At 41.9% G+C, this 17,819-nt stretch overlaps 1 protein-coding gene across 1 annotated transcript in view; it reads right to left on the reverse strand.

The window, feature by feature from the left end:
• Positions 1–17,819, reverse strand: part of POLN (DNA polymerase nu) — a 230,118-nt gene that overhangs the window by 158,289 nt on the left and 54,010 nt on the right. Inside the window, exons 9-13 of the mRNA XM_054029682.1 lie at positions 16,649–16,806; positions 10,419–10,468; positions 7,243–7,322; positions 6,632–6,696; positions 864–947 (exon numbers count right to left, since the gene is read on the reverse strand). Coding sequence (XP_053885657.1) covers positions 864–947; positions 6,632–6,696; positions 7,243–7,322; positions 10,419–10,468; positions 16,649–16,806 — 437 coding nt within the window. The remainder of the gene's footprint in view (positions 1–863; positions 948–6,631; positions 6,697–7,242; positions 7,323–10,418; positions 10,469–16,648; positions 16,807–17,819) is intronic.

The raw sequence follows: 17,819 nt of genomic DNA on the forward strand, positions 1-17,819 counted from the left end.
CTTTTAACGCTATAGAAAACAAAAAGCATACTGTAGCAAAGAGGGAACAAAATGGGGGAAAATTGTTAGATATTTGTAAAATTGTTGTATTTATCAAAAGCAAACAGACTTTCTTTAATTTTAAAGATGCCGAAAACAGAGGAGTCAAATGCATTGCTATTGCTATGACCTGGGTGGAACCTTGTTATGGGTTGAGTTAAAACCCCGTTGAGATTGACAAATGTGAACTCACCCTTCAGTTAACATGACAGAAAGAATAAGCCCCCACCTAAGACAAATGGTGCATGGTGAACCTGCATAGGAACTTTCAGCTGAATATTTTTTTGGGGGTGTGTGGTTGTGCGTGTGTGTGAAGGCAGATCACACAGAAACAGAGAACAGACAAGAACAGAAAGAGATGGAAAGACAAGAAAGCCAGTTTGGAGGTTGGAAGCACGGTGTGATGCTGGAAAAAGCTAGTGAAAGAGCATTTGGATCTGGTGTTGGCTAACGAGGCTTAGGGACTTAAGCAAAGAAATTGCTCCTTTGTTCTTGGTTCCTTCTGCATTCAGAGACACAGGACTTTGTACATTCCTTGTTAAAAAATAAACAGGACTTCATCAAAGAAAATACCAGACTCCATCAGTTTTTTCTTCCAGCTGGAACATCCCAAGGGCCCCAAACTTTGCTCAGGTCAAAAAGGGGCAACGCTATGTTTGTGAGAAAGCTGATGACATATCCTCCATCATCATCAGAAAATGATATAACTAGTACAATAAGGACAAGATTTCCAAAGTTTTGAGCATTACTGCTTTATAATCCCTCTCCATGAATAATATTTTTAGTGTTAATAATTTAAAGAAAAGTAGCAATCTAAACAGTACCTCTCTCAGCTGACTACTGCTGGTCAATAGGAATTGTTGTCCAGCAGCTCGATGGGCTTCCTGCTCAAGCTCTTTCAATCGCAACTATAAAATTGGTACATCATAATTATTCCACTTGCACTACTTTGTTCAATTTACAGTCTAATTTAACAAGCATTCAGGACTATTTTTACTTACTTGCAATTTGATCACTGTATGTGTCACCATTGTTGGCTATCTATGTTTAGTTTAACATAATTATTAATGATTTGGAAAGGGGCTGAGTAATGCTTAGTGAGTAGCAAAATTAGCAGTGGACCAAGTTATTTAGGTTAGTCAGGACCAGAAAGGACTGTGAAGAAATTTAGAGATCTACACCATCTAGGTGAATGGGAAACATGATGGCAAATGAAGTTCAGTGTTGATAAATGCAAAGGAATGCACATTGGAGGGAAAAATTAAAACTACTCACGCACTTTACAAATTTCTAAATTAGTTGTATCAACTCAGGAAAAGGACCTGCGCATTATTATGTGGACTGCTCAGTGAAGACCTCTGCTGAATGTGCAGTTGCAGTCAAAAAAGTAAACAAGATTTTAGGATGCATAAGAAATGAGATGGAGAATAATACAGAAAATATTACAGTTCCATTATATGAATCAATGGTGTGGCCGAATCCACAATACTCTGTTGCAGCACTTATCACCTCATCTAAAAAAGGATATTACAGAATTAGAACATGCTCACAGAAGGGCAATACAAATTATCAATGTAATGGAAAAACTCTCATATGAAGAAATTGAAAAAAAACTGGAATTGTTTACCTTAGAAAGAAGACAAATGGAAGGGGACAAGATAAAGTATATGAAATAATGAATAGAATAAAGAAGGTAGATCAGGAAGCAGGGCTGGCTTTAGGACCTGCGGGGCCCGATTCGAATACCCGGCGGCAGTCCGGGTGTTCAGCAGCACTTCGGCGGCAGTCCAGGTGTTCGCTCCGCGTCTTCCGCGGCACTGAAGGACCCCTCCGCCGTTGAAGACCCCGGAGCAGACCGCTGCCAGGGTGAGTAAAAGAAATTAAAAAGCTGCCTAAGGCGCAGGGCCCTCTTAGGCACGGGGCCTAATTCCGGGCCCTGTCAGGAACTTCTCTTCTCTTTCTCATTGCCTTGCAACACAAGAACAAGGGACAGTCCATGAAATTAAAAAAGTATAGGAAATTCAAAATTGATAAAAATACTTTTTTCATACATTGTGCAATAAGACTGTGGAACTCATTGTCACAGGAAATTGCTGAGGCCAAAAACTTTGCAACATTCAAAAAGGGACTGGATAATTATATGGATAACAAGAATATCCAGAGATATAATTACTGATGAAAAATTGTAAGTGATATTAAATCTTATGCTGCGGGATTTAAGCTAATCTCTATAGAACAGGATGAATCCTAATATGGAGGCAAACTGAGAAATATTTTACCTGATAACAGAAACAAAATTATCAGTTTCTCTTCTGATTCATCACAAAGGAGTAATGCTTGTGGACTTTGGAGGTGATTTTATGTTGTTTCTGGAGACTTCAAGACTAATCTCCACCCTTCAACTCAAACCACAGAAAAGTTCTTCCAAAGCTGTAAAAACTCTTCAACCACGCATTATTAGCATTAAAACAATAACTTTAAATTATATTGCCTAACCTTAAGGCAAATATATGTTTAAGTCCCTGTGATGGGGTGTTCACCCCACATTTGCCTTGAAAGGGTTAATGCAGCCTGAGAAGGGGGCTAATTAACCCAATGGGCCATAGCTAGAGGAATCAGATGGCTAAGCAATCCCCTGACTGAATGAGGAAGCCCAGATGAGGGGGAAAGAGCTGGGCTAGGATAATAAAGTCAGGAAATTGGCAGCAGAGGGGGACTGCTGGGAATGTCCACAGTCACTCCCTGGAAGAAGGGAGATGCATTTGGGCTGGCAAACCCAGAGGAGGGAAACCAGGAAGGTAGGACAGAGATCAGGGAAAGGCCATAAGGTCTCAAAGGGATTGGTAACTGATTGAAAGATAGGAAACAAAGAGTAGGAATAAATCGCCAGTTTTCAGACTGGAGAGAGGTAATTAGTGGGGTTCCCCAGTGGTCTGTACTGGGCCCAGTCCTATTCAACATATTAATAAATGATCTCGAAAAAGGGGTAAACAGTGAGGTGGCAAAATTTACAGATGATACAAAACTGCTCAAGATAGTTAAGTCCCAGGCAGACTGCGAAGAGCTACAAAAGGATCTCTCAAAACTGGGTGACTGGGGAACAAAATGGCAGATTAAATTCAGTGTTGATATATGCAAAGTAATGCACATTGGAAAACAATCCCAACTATACATATAAAATGATAGGGTCTAAATTAGCTGTTACCACTCAAGAAAGAGATCTTGGGAGTCATTGTGGATAGTCCTCTGAAAACATCCACTCAGTGTGCAACGCAGTCAAAAAAGCAAATAGAATGTTGGAAATCATTAAGAAAGGGATAGATAATAAGACATAAAATATCATATTGCCTCTGTTCAAATCCATGGTATGTCCACATCTTGAATACTGTGTGATGTGGTTGCCCCATCTCAAAATAGATATATTGGAAAGGTTCAGAAAAGGGAACAAAAATGATTAGGGGCATGGAACAGCTTCCATATGAGGGGAGATTAATAAGACTGGGACTTTTCAGCTTGGAAAAGAGACAAGTAAGGGGGGATATGATTGAGGTCGATAAAATCATGACTTGTGTGGAGAAAGTAAATAAGGAAGTGTTATTTACTGCTTCTCATAACACAAGAACTAGGGGTCATCAAATGAAATTAATAGGCAGCAGATTTAAAACAAAAGGAAGTATTTCTTCACACAACGCACAGTCAACCTGTGGAACTCTTTGTCAGAGGATGTTGTGAAGGCCAAGACTATAACAGGGTTAAAAAAAAAACTAGATAAATGTATGGAAGATAGGACCATCAATGGCTATTAGCCAGGATGAGCAGGGATGGTGTCTCTAGCCTCTGTTTGTCAGAAGCTGGGAATGGGTGACAGGGAATGGATCACTGGATGATTACCTGTTCCATTCATTCCCTCTGGAGCCTCTGGCATTGGCCACTGTCGGAAGACAGAATATTGGGCTAGATGAACCTCTGGTCTGACCCAGTAAGGCTGTTCGTATGTTCACCCAATAGACACTGAGCCCTTTTCCCTACCTATCAGCTTACAATTATGTCTGAAAACCAGACAGACATAATTCCCATTGCTCCTGTGAACTTCTGCATCAGACTACAGTGTAACAGACTTCTCTGCATACCCCGATATTGGGCAGGGTGGGGGAGGAGCAGTGAGCCTGATACAGAGCACAGTGAGAGCTTCTGCGTAGGACAAAAGCCCCAGCAAACACTCCCTCACGGTGAGAAGGCAAAAGAGCAAGAATTTATACCCTTATTTTTACACCTCTTGCTCGTTAACAATATGCGTTGCTGCCTTATGAAGGGAACACTTGCTTTTTGGAACTTGGAGTCTCTGGAGTCTGCAACACTTGCTCAAAAGAAAGCTGCGAGGAGTTTTCCTCTCCCTGGGAATCCTCATACATCAAGCCTTCCTACAGTGGAGTCATTGCTTTGGGTGGTGGTCTAGGACTCTGCATGCCTAAATGATTCAGAGCCCATTGTGCTGGCAAAGGAAGGGTCAGCAGCTTGCACAGCAGGAAGACATAACTTGATCTCTGAAGCTCCTCAAAGCTCCCTATAGAAACTCTTAGACTTAGCCTGACCCTTGCAGGGCTTTACTGCTGCTATGGTGGGAGGCAGAGGGAACCCACAAGAGAGGTGGCTGCACTGGAGAAACCAGAGGGCTAGAAACTCAAAACTCCAGTGATTCCTCAATTCTTGAGAGAGAAAGCAAACGGAGAAATTGGAAGGAAGTCACCACTGCATTAAAACAAGCAAAAATTACAATTATACAACAAAGTGGTGAGGAGAAATTGAACCACCAACTTGTTCCACTGCCAGAGGCAGAAATTCTAGTGGCTTGAGTTGAAGGGTAGGGCTTAGTCCTGGAACCTCCAGCAACAACACTGGACCACCTCCAAATTCCACAGGCATTACCCATTTGTGATGAATGTGGAGAGAAGCTATATGACAGAATATCCCACATCTGCCCACTGCAGGGATTTTACACCTTCCTCTGAAATATCTGGTACTGACCACTGTCAGACAGGATACTGGACCAGCTGGATCTCAGGTCTGATCCAGTATAAGGTCTACCAACTCTTGTGATTTTCTCACAAGTAACATGCTTTTGGCTGAGACTGGAGTCAGTCTCACTATGATGCAAGAAGCGCCAGCCCTCTAGCAAATTTCAGTCCTGACTGGGAGGAAAAACCCTCTGACTGGCTGCCATCACCCACTTCCTCACCCTCCAATCAGAGCTGCTGCAGGAGTTAGCCATATCTCTCTTTCCCCTTCCCTCGGGTGCCCGGGGAATCTAATTTTGGAGAGGTAGAGGAGAGGGAGCAGCTGAGGCCATTCTCACAGGAGAGGAGGTGGGGAGGAAAGAAGAGAAACATCCTGGCAGCTCAGGATGGTTCTGCTCCCTCTTCCCCTTGTCCCTCCTGTGAACTCTGGGTTAGTCTACTCCCTAATATTCCCCCATCCTCTCACCTTCCTGGCTGCAACACCAGGCCTAGTAAGAGGGGAATAAGGGGGGTAGGAAAGGCCCTGTGGACGGACGGACGGATACACACTAGGTTTGAGAGAGGGTGCTGAAAAACCTGAGGCTTCAGAAGAAACCAAGATGAGATCAGGGAGCAGATCTGATGTGGGGAATGAAGGGCAGAATTAATTGCTCAACTGCAGGGGATGGGCAGATGTGAGGGTGGGAGATTTAATAAACTAGAATGTTGTGGTTTTGGGGAGAAGCTGGAACTCCGCACCCTCGGGCAACAGGAGCTGAAATCACTGTCATTCATTCATTTGGGAGAGTTGTCAACACTAAGTGTCACACACCTATAGTACAGTTGGGCAAGGGGAATTCAAAAAATCAAAGACTAAAACACACAATATTTATTTTTAAATCTCATGATTTTGGAAGACGTGGGTTGACATGATTTTTTTTTAATTTTGGAGATGGCAATACTGCAGTATGGCAATTCCTATGTGGAGGTAAACCTATGAAAATACTTGTTTTGGTGGTCAAATCTGACCCTATAAGGCTTTGTTATACCATCTTCCAAAAGTATTACTTCAAAAGCAGGAATACTAAAAGATAAGAACAAAGATAGGAACAAAGAGGTCTGGTGAATGGACACTCAAATCAGAAAACCAATTTACACATAAAACAATAAACTGTCTGACTTATAAAGGGTTTTGGTAAATAGGTCTATGTCTTGCTTTTATAAATAAATTTAAAGTTATCCCAATTTTAAGTTAACTCATCATTAGTTACAATATATCAGAGGACCCAAAATTATATTTGAACTTTCATATAACAAAAGTCTATGGGCTACAAGACTGTTAATTGTAGAACATATTACAAAGTCAAAATGGAAATGAACATGAAATAGTTTTCTAACTATAATCTTGTCCTCTCCCTGTCAATGGGGGATGGGTCCTTACATTATATCAGTGGTTCCCAAACTTGTTCCGCCGCTTGTGCAGGGAAAGCCCCTCGCGGGCCGGGCCAGTGGCTTTCCCTGTACAAGCAGTGGAACAAGTTTGGGAACTACTGAACTATATGTTACACAATTTCAAAAAAGGAAATACAATAGTTTACCCCTAGAATCTCTGATGTTCTTTTTAGTTCTTCTTTATTCACATGTATTTTATGGGTTTCCATCACTGTAAATATAAGTATATAACTGAGAACAAAATACAATTTTGAAAAAACCTTAGAGGCATCAATACTATATTCAAACCATAATATTAAAAGATAGTGTTGTATAATGGACTAAGCACCACCTTGGGAACCAGGAATTCCTGGGTTCTACTCCCAGTTTTGCCATTGGCTTGCAATGTGACCCTGAGTAAGTCACAAGGGACAAATTAAACTTGGGTGCAAAGTTCAGAATTAGGCACCTATATCCATATTTAAGTACCCAGAAAAATGGCTTGATTTTCAGAGGTATGCTTTTCTAGGTACCTAAATATGGATTTGAGTGCCTATCTTTAGGCACCCAAGTTTGACAGTTTTGGTCTTAAGCGATGTTTCTCCATCTGTAAAATGAGGAAAATAGCATTAGAGAAGTGTTGTGAGGATGATATGATGATTATATAGCACTTTAAAGGTGCAACGTTCTATTTAACTATTAAGCATTATAAATCATACTAGAAAATGCTGTCTGAAAAAAAATGGTGAACAACCTTATTTTTCACCCATCTTCTCACCTGCCAAAATTTTTATCAAGGGAAGCTCCAAAGTGCAAAAGAGTTTCCACAAGCCTTGAACCTGTAAGGCAGAACACAATCTTTTCAGTATAAACTTATTTTAATTATGAAATTGTGCCAGAATGTGATACTATTATTCACCATGAGTACTATGTGACTCCACAAGTAGTACTATTAAGTAAATGGGACCACATGTGGAGTGAAGTACTACTCTGTGTGAATAACAGGATTACAATCTGGCCCATAAACATGTAGTCCTGCTGGGAGAGGTACAATAATGATGAGCACATGTGCCTCATTCTTCTAAGTGATATATAAAGAGAAATACTCATTGTAATGCAAGTTCATATTCATGCTGAGACATTTATATGAAAGATAATAGCATAGAGAGTACACTTATAAAGTTTGTGGATGATACCAAACTCGGAGGAGTTGCAAATGCTTTGGAGGATAGTATTAAAATTCAAAATGATCTGGACAAACTGGAGAAATGGTCTGAAAGTATATAGGATGAAATTCAATAAGGACAAATGCAAAGTACTCCACTTAGGAAGGAACAATCAGCTGCACACATACAAAACAGGAAATGACTGCCTAGGATAGGAGTCATAGTGGATCACAAGCTAAATATGAGTCAACAGGGTAACACTGTTGGGGAAAAAAAGGAAATATCATTTTGGGATGTATTAGCAGGAGCTTTGTAAGTGTAAGCAGAGTCAGGATGAGCTCTACCCTGACATCTGGTGGTGAATTATGGCGAGTGTGGAAAAGAACTCCAGGGGCTGATCTTGTTTGCATAGGCACACCCACTCGCCTGGCATGAAACCACAGCAACTCAAAGTGGTTACTTTGGCTGGTGTGGGATCCCCAGTTTCTCTGTTATTGGGGCAGGAAGAATAAAGTTTTGTTACCCTGATTCTGTGAATCAAGGCCAGTGGAACTGTTGTATGACAGAAGGACTGAGTGAGTCATTCATCATTACCTAAGTAGCATTTTCTTGTCAAGGGGCATAGGTTACAAAACCCAGTGAATTGAGAGAGGATGGGGACAGGTATTTGTACCTGATGGTATGGCCCCCTCCCTGAGAGGGTTGAAACACCAATTGCACTACCTCCTCTCTCCACTGTTGAATGTCAGAGCAAACTTTGATTCCCTTAGGAGTCTAGTTACAGACTGCTGAGCTGAGTTCACTTTGGGCCAATAGTGCACCAGCACTGGGGCTCCCCTACTACTAGCTGAAATCACTAAGAGCTGAAATCACAAAAGAGCTACAGCTATTTAAGAGCTGAGATCACTGAGGCTGTGTTAACTAGTGGGGGAGCCTGAAGCTATATTGCTAAGCTAACTTAGCTTAGCGGGGGTGAGCGGAGCGGCTCACAGGTCAGTGAGCGGAGCGGCTGGAGGAGCAGCTAGCAGAGCAGAGCCTTGTGGGAGCGGCCCAAGGGACGGCTGGAGCGGAGCGGCTCACAGGTCGGTGAGCGGAGCGGCGCGGCTCACAGGTCGGTGAGCGGAGCGGAGCGGAGCGGAGCGGCTCACAGGTCGGGGAACGGAGCGGAGCAGCTGCCAGAGCAGTTCGTGGGATGGCAAGAGTGGGACTGCGGGTGGAGTGGAGCAGTTCGTGGTGAAGGCTGCAGTGGAACCCCACGGAGAAGCAGCCGGTTGGCGTCGGATCACGTAAGGTGCCCCTTAACACCCTGCTCACCCCCCCCCTTTTGAACTCTGGGGCTGCACTGATCATGGACAGAGACTTTGGGGGGTTGTCGGACTTTTGGGACTTTTGTGATTCTTGGGTTGCTGGTTTCAAGAATCAACGAGAGAGGACACGGCCCAATTTGTTGGGGTGGGTCTTCGCTCATGGTTTGGTCTAAGAACTCTAGTTGTGGTGTTTTTCCAATTTAATGCTGATGTTGTTTACCTCATGTTATTAAACATTTTCTGTTACACTCAGACTCCGTGCTTGCGAGAGGGGAAGTATTGCCTCTTAGAGGTGCCCAGGGGGTGGTATGTAATTGTCCCAGGTCACTGGGTGGGGGCTCGAGCCGGTTTTGCATCGTGTTATTGAAACGGAACCCCTAGATACAGAACCCGGCCCTTGTTGCTGCCAACTTAGATGGGCAGAAGGGTTACATAAGTAAGACATGAGAAGTAATTTTCCCACTCTACTCCACACTGATTAGGCCTCAACTGGAGTAGTGTGTCCAGTTCTGGGTGCCACATTTCAGGAAAGATGTGGACAAATTGGAGAAAGTCCAGAGAAGAGCTACACAATTATTAAAGGTCTAGAAAACAGTACCTTTAAGGGAAGATTGAAAAAACTGAGTTTGTTTAGTCTGGAGAAGAGAAGACTGAGAGGGGACATGATAATAGTTTTCAAGTACATAAAAGGTTGTTACAAGGCATTGGTGCACCTCAGTCCCTCCTATTCTCTGCCTATGGCACACAGTAGTTTAGACTCCTGATAATTTGGTCTAATTTCAGTTGTTGGGCTTGGGGTGTGCTGGTGGCTGGATGGTGCTGATGGCCTGTGATATACAGGAGGTCAGACTATATGACCTGGTGAACCCTTCTGGCTTTAAATTCTATGGTTATGTCTATACAGCAGCTGGGAGCATCCCTCCCAGCATAGATGGAGAGACTCACTCTAGCCAGAGAGCTAAAAATAGCAGTGAGGATGTTATGGCACTAGCTGCAGCTTGGACTAGCCATCTGAGCTCAGACACAGGGTCAGGTGGGTTTGGGCTCAGTTAGCTACCCTGAGTCACCACCCATGCCGCAACATCCTCGCTGCTATTTTAAGCGCGTTATCTCGAACAGAACTCATGCAAGTCTGTTTAACCAGGTGGAAGGCAACTGCAGTGTCGATACACACTATCATTTGGAAACAGCCTTCATTAGCTCTCACTACTGCAGTATCTATGTGAACCCCATGTAGCACACATGACCCTAAATCATGGGAGCGCCTCTGTTACAGAAAACAGCACCGCTGATGGATTCAGTGTCTAATAATATTTAATATATGAGGCCTTCCTGTCTTTTTCTATATATAGACTCTGACTTTACTTTTAATTGACGGTAAATCACAAATGTTTTTTTCATTCACCATATCACTATGTAGGTACAATTTTTTGTTATGATATTTTGCTACAAAAAAACTTACCTGTAATGCACCAGCCAGCTCCATCATTATACTGTAAAGTATCTTCAAGTTTAGAACCAAGTTCTGGTGCTGATTTAAAAAAAATAATCAAGAATACTCAATTACTAATATAAAACTGGTAAGATTATTACTTCAATATTAAGCGACTAACCAACATGAAAGCATTTTTCCTTGTGCATCTACTGATGCTAACTCTTGCATATCTAGTAATAGTCTTAGACCACTGATAATCACATTTCAAGAGTTCCTGGGGAAGTAATGATCTGGAACATTTAGAACTTAATGTATTCCTTATTTTACATACTGTACCTGGTAACACAATCTGAGCATGAAGATTGAAGAGGTGTACTTACTTTTAAGAGATATTGTAACATTGTGCTTTTGATACGAGAGTTAAAGTTCTTGTAGTAAAGTGATCATGCCAGGGTTAACTGGGTTGTCCAGAATATTATGAGATGGAGCCATGCTCCTCCCCCATGCTTTACTTCCTGTTTTAGTCCATGGGACTGTTCTCCCCACTGTGTTGCGAAGCAGTTAGATATGCAGCAAGTCCCCAGCCTGCAGTCCCGCAAGTAGATTTATCTTTGTTGCACTGAGCAGACCCTTTAAAAAAGTTCTACCATCATGTCTACAAAATGAAAAGTTTCTTACCTGATCATTTCCATTCTGCTAGCAGTGTCTGCCACAATTCTGTGACTTTGGGCTGTTCCCCTCCTCTCTGAAAAAATGAAGGCAGTTCAGAGTTGCAGCATAGCTCATGCTGGCTATGCTCCCTTCTCCAGCTGCACACCAGAAGAGTCATTCCAAAGCTGTGTAGAAACTCTTACAATATGATTAGTAACAATAGTGCCAGTCAGTGAACTACGTACAGTAGGCTATTGGCCCACAAATTGTAGACATAAAATAAATGTTGTCCTTTGGCTACTGGAATCATATCAGGGACGGTAGAATTGTGGGAGATGCTGCTAGCAGAAAGGAGATTATCAGGTAAGACATTTCAATCTGTAGCCCAGCGTCTCAATTATACAATGCTTGGGAAGTAACAAGCAATGAATTATAGAAAGAAAGGACAAAAGAAACCCAGACTGAAACAGAGAAAACTCTGTTTGAAAATACATGGCAAGTTATTTTTGTATCGCCACATGCAGTACCTTCATTCCAAAAGAGGCCTCTGCAGAGGACAGAAAATCCATCTTATAATGTTTGATAAAGCTGTTGACAGAAGACCAGGTTGGTGCCCTTCAGATTTCCTCAGTTGAGGCATACATCCTTTCTGCCCATCATATTGCTAGAGATCTCAGAGGTCTTCAGAAATAGGTGAACTTGATGCCATGTATGTTTCCATTATGCATAACTTCATCCATCTGGCCAGTGATAGTAGAATGCCAAAAGACTTTAGCACTTTAGGTGAAAGGATACAAACAAGAAGCTTGATCTTCTCATCAATTCACTGCACTTGAGGTAGCTCTTAAGTGCTCTACATACATCCAGAATATGCACAGCTTTTCTGTAGGACACTGGGGTTTTGGACAGAATAATGGAAGGATCTCTTCCTGTGCGGTATGGAAAGAGAAATCTCACCTTTGGTAAGAAAGATTCTGGAGTCCTTGGAACCAACTTGTCATCATGGAACACAGTGTATTCCTGTATGGATAGAGCTGCCAACTCAGACTTGTCATGCTAACATTATAGTGACCAAGAAGCATGTTTTGATATATAAAAAACAATGGCATAAAAGTTGTTAAGGGTTCAAACGGATGGGTGCTTAGGGCTTTTAGTGCCAGTGGTAAATCCCACTTAGGAAAGACTGACCTGACGGCAGATTTAGACAGTCCGACGGCTCTGAGAAATCATGAGACTTGCAAATTTTCAGTTAAGGAGTCTGACACATGACTCACTATGGTGCTGGGCTGTAGCTCCTTGTCTAAACTGTCCTGAAGAAAATCCAGAATAGCTGGAATTCCAGGGTCCTTGGGATTTCTGTTTGCTTGACTGCAGGAGTTTAACCATGACCATATGGAGGAGTAGGCCTTTAATGCTAAAGTCTGTCTGGAGGCCAGTAGAGTGTTGACCATCTTGGAGGATAAAATGACTGCTTGTGCTTCCCCCTCAATAGCCATGCAATCATATGGATTTCAATTACAACTCAAAATACGAAGTGTACAGTTCTCACTTTATATTATAATTATTACAAATATTTGCACTGTAAAGAAGATAAAAGAAATTGTATTTTTCAATTTACCTCATACAAGTACTGTAGTGCAATCTCTATCATACAAGTGCAACTTACAAATGTAGAATCTTTTTCACATAACTGCACTCAAAAATAAAGCAATGTAAAACTTTAGAACCTAGAAGTCCACTCAGTCCTACTTCCTGTTCAGCCAATCACTAAAACAAACAAGTTTGTTTACATTTATGGGAGATAATGCTGCCCACTTCTTATATACGTCACCTGAAAGTGAGAACAGGCGTTCACATGGCACTGTTGTAGCCAGCGTTGCAAGGTATTTATGTACCTGGTATGCTAAGCATTCATATACCCCTTCATGCTTCAGCCACCATTCCAGAGGACATGCTTCCATGCTGATGACAGGTTCTGCTCAACAACAATCCAAAGCAGTGCAGACTAATGCACGTTCATTTTAATCATCTGAGTCAGAGGCCACCAACAGAAGGTTTTTCTTTTTTGGTGGTTTGGGTTCTGTAGTTTCTGCATTGGCTAGCCTCCCCGAGTACAAATCCACCTGAACCAGTGGGTACATACTCAAGGAGGCTAGCCCTCGCAGCCACTCAACATTGCCCATGCTACTGTGTCTACACTATTATTTTTAGCACATTAGCTTGAGCAGACCTAGTGTGAGTATGTCTACATGAGCTGGGAATCACACCCCTAGCTCCAAGTGTAGAGATAGCCTTAGTGTCTTTCATCTCTTCTACAGCATCACCCATTTTTTTAACTAAACGGATCTTTCCTCCTTAAAATGAAGATCTTTATTCTGTGAATGAGCCTTCACAAACAGACAAAAAGTTTTTAACCATGAAAAGTAGGTTCGGGGTAACTGTTGTCACCTCATCCCTTGCAGAAGTGTCCAGTATTTTTAATTAGGTGAGCTATACAGTTAATTTCCATTAAAACCAATGGCGCTGATCATCAGATTATGTTGTAGAGCTTTAAATTTTGAGAGGCTGTGTGGGTGGGCTTGGTTGAAGAGGAGAAAATTACTTGCCATTCTGGCACGGAATTTATGAAAACTCTTCTCAGTTAATCTAGTTGGATGTAAAATGTTTCCCCTCTGTTGACTGCTTGACGAGACTAAAGTTAAGATTAAATAAAATTAGGTAGGGTAGGATAAAATTAACAAATCTATTATCACTTCCTACTCCTAACCACCAAAATAAGGGAGCTGTGGGAAATGCCACAAGATGTGCCGGTACTTCTCTCATTTACCCTTTTTATTTTTTTTATTTTTTATTTCCTTCTCTTGCTTGGCTCTACTCTGTATTTTCTCTCCGTCTCTCAATATTTTTCACTAAAATTTTAACATTTTTCTTCTTTTTGTGGAAAGAGGAGAATCCCTTGCCCATTTTTCCTTCCCCCTTCCTGGGAGTATTTTCCATTTTCAATTACCTCTCCTCTTTTCACATTTTCATTTTCTTATACTCCACTCTCTTTCTTAAATGATATTCTCATTCTGTACATCCCATTCCCATGCCCAGTGTTCTCTCCATATTATTTTCTTCCTTATTGTTAACTCACCATACTCCCCCAATTTCTTATTGCCCTTCTTCTTCCTGGATGTTCTCTCGTCTACTTGCTGCGTTCTTCTGTCTTTTACTAACCTGCCCACTTTTTCCTCCTATGACACACTACTTGATTATTTCATTCCTCCCTTTGCTTACACTATACCGCTTCATTCCCTCTATGTGTGCCATGGGATAGAGAGTGAAATGCAGCAGTGATTCCCGTGGAATGACATAGTACAGAAGCAGTCACAAGCAAGGGAGGGGATTGGCACAGAAGACAAAGAAGAGTAAGTAACATAGTAGCTAGAACGTGGAAACCCTCAGAAGGCAACAAGACAGCTACACAATATATGAGAGGAAGTAGAGGAAAATTGCCATTCTGACTGAGCATGCATGCACCTTGCAGGGTAAGAATATACTTTTTAAAAATGAGTGCTTTAGGATACCTAATAAGAACTTCAAGACATATCTATTACTGCACATTCAATCTGAATGGTCCACTAATTTCAGTGAAGGATTTCTACAGCATCAGTCAATAAAATTCCTCAGATAAGCTAGATGTTTTGGAATTTTTTAAAGCATTCTTACAGGGTATACAAGAGACAAGACTGTTTTAGTGATATCAAAAGTAACACTTCGTTTAGACTGGACACAGATTGAGATCTGAATAGTTCTCCCTAACTCTCTAAACTCCCAGAATAATTAACACATCCTGTGAAGCCTAGTGTCTCCAAACTGGGTCTCAAATTTTTGATGAGACTACACTGTTGTGGCCCAAAATATGAATCCCCAAACCCTTGGCTACATAATATTGTTCATGAAACAGTTTTACCAGCAGAATCATGATTTCTGTGGAACATTTCTATTGCAGCAGGGCTAACAATTAAGAATTCTATTTTTTTAAAAAGCTTCATTAAACAGACAAAACATTTCTATTTTTCTTCTTTCATATTGCTGGTGTAGAGCAGCAACTACAATTTCACCTGAAGTTGACCGAGCCAAAATGGCTACATCAGGAGTAGCAGAATTTATTGCAGTAATGCCTCCTTCATATTTATAAATTGGGTAGTAGGTAGTGATATGTTCGATGGTCTGTCATGGGGAACCACGCTCGCACACCGGGGAATCCTTGATTTTCCATTTGTGCATTATATATCTGCATCTACCATGGCTGGCTCAAATTTGGTTCAGAGTTGACCAAGATGACCATGGAAGGTCAAACCCAGGAACCTTCTGTGTGGGATCTAGCGCACGGTGCTTATTTTTAAGTCTTGTTTAGCCCAATCTGCTTTCCACGCCTCCTTCTGGTCATAGCCTGATTGCATGAGGGTAAACAAATGTTCCCAGAAAGGCTTGCGGGACTTAACACGTTGCCGGGGGGGGGGGTATCTTTGCAGCTACCTTGGATTGTCATGGCAAGATCATCTGCATATCCAAATTTTCATGATTTAGTTGGCGGTATGTCACTTATGTATATATTAAAAAGGGTTGGTGTAAGTACAGAGCCTTGTGGTAGCCCGTTGTCTATGTTACAGGATGAGCTGGTCTTATTACCCAGGTACACCCACAGGCGTCTGTTACTCAGCATGGTCCACAGCAGGTGAAGTGTTTGGTACCAAGGTATGATTTTAGCAAGATTCGCATCAGGCCCTTAATCCATACAGTATCATACACAGATGACAGGTCAACAAATACTGCGCCAGTCTTTAAGGTTTTTGTTTGCTTGTTTGTTTTTTTGATAGCCAGCCTCAATGTGAGTTGTGAGTGTCAGAACTTGGTCACAACAACTAAGTTTTGGCCAGAAGCCTGCCTGTTCGACAGGGATAATTGGCAATCTCCCGGTCATCAGAGCAGCAACTCAACAAAATTTCTATCATACTGAGTGTGACAAGTTCCCCATGATTCCATGGCTATGTAATTTGAAATTTTCCCAAGATGCCATGAAATTCAGCATTTCTGGCATGGAATTCACCATTTTGTTGCAGCCAAGTGCTCAACATTTTGTATTTTGTTACCCTACCAGCACTCTGCCTGCAAATGCATCTTTCTTTTCAACTTACTTCACAAAGGAGAATTAATTAGATTATGATGCAGGCACCCTACACTATTCCATGGAATGAGGCAGCAGGGCATTGGAGATGCTGGGAGTGAGAGTTGAAGTCCAGCTTGCAGCCAGAGAGTGGGAGGAAGAGAACAAAGGAGATTTCATGGTGATCACATTAATTAATATTGCCATGGAATTTAGGGTTTGTGCTGCAGGATTTAGGAGCTACTCATGGGGAATTTGGTTCCATTGGCCCAAAGAATACAACAAGCCGTGATTATTTTATACCAATTCTCTGGCATATATTGCGAACCAAGATAACCCTTTGCTCTCAGAAGAAAATCCTGCATATATTTTTCTCTGTATATTTTTCTCTATTGTACCTTGCAAAGTATCTAAATATCTTTACTATTTCACTATTTGGTTTATCTGACTATGAGTCTCTAAAAACTACTTACCAATGTATTTCTCAAGGAATCTGCATTCATATTCACTGTTCTCTCTGAGACAGGATTTTCAAAATACTTATGTATCAAATATTCAAAAGAGGGGACAGTGTCACTGGGGTTTATCAGCCATGCAGCAATCCTTGGATCTAACACAACACAATCAGCCACTAAAAAAATAAAAACCTATTTTAATCATTCATTTCTGCTTTAATAAAAAACGGTTACTGACCTTTTGTAACTGTTGTTCTTCGAGATGTGTTGCTCACATGCATTCCATATTAGGTGTGTGTGCACAGCCTGCACCATTGCCAGAGATTTTTCCCTCAGTGGTATCCATCAGGCCAACTAGCACCCTTTGCTGCCGCGGACTTTAGAGGATTGGGCCAAAAGAATCTGATGAGGTTCAACAAGGACAAGTGCAGAGTCCTGCACTTAGGATGGAAGAATCCCATGCACTGCTACAGATTAGGGACCGAATGGCTAGGCAGCAGTTCTGCAGAAAAGGACCTAGGGGTTACAGTGGACGAGAAGCTGGATATGAGTCAACAGTGTGCCCTTGTTGCCAAGAAGGCTAATGGCATTTGGGGTTGTATAAGTAAGGGCATTGCCAGCATCGCTCCCCTCTATTTGACATTGATGAGGCCTCATCTGGAGTACTGTGTCCAGTTTTGGGCCCCACACTACAAGAAGGATGTGGCAAAATTGGAAACAGTCCAGCGGAGGGCAACAAAAATGATTAGGTGGCTGGAGCACATGACTTATGAGGAGAGGCTGAGGGAACTAGGATTGTTTAGTCTGCAGAAGAGAAGAATGAGGGGGAATTTGATAGCTGCTTTCAACTACCTGAAAGGGGGTTCCAAAGAGGATGGATCTAGACTGTTCTCAGTGGTAGCAGAAGACAGAACAAGGAGTAATGGTCTCAAGTTGCAGTGGGGGAGGTTTAGGTTAGATATTAGGAAAAAACTTTTTCACTAGGAGGGTCATGAAGCCCTGGAATGTGTTACCTAGGGAGGTGGTGGAATCTCCTTCCATAGAGATTTTTACGGTCAGGCTTGACAAAGCCCTGGCTGGGATGATTTAGTTGGGGACTGATCCTGCTTTGAGCAGGGGGTTGAACTAGATGACCTCCTGAGGTCCCTTCCAACCCTGATATTCTATGATTGGATATCAGGAACGATAT

The sequence above is a fragment of the Malaclemys terrapin genome, chromosome 5 (genome assembly GCF_027887155.1).
Source record: "Malaclemys terrapin pileata isolate rMalTer1 chromosome 5, rMalTer1.hap1, whole genome shotgun sequence".
In the NCBI taxonomy this organism is placed as follows: domain Eukaryota; kingdom Metazoa; phylum Chordata; order Testudines; family Emydidae; genus Malaclemys; species Malaclemys terrapin.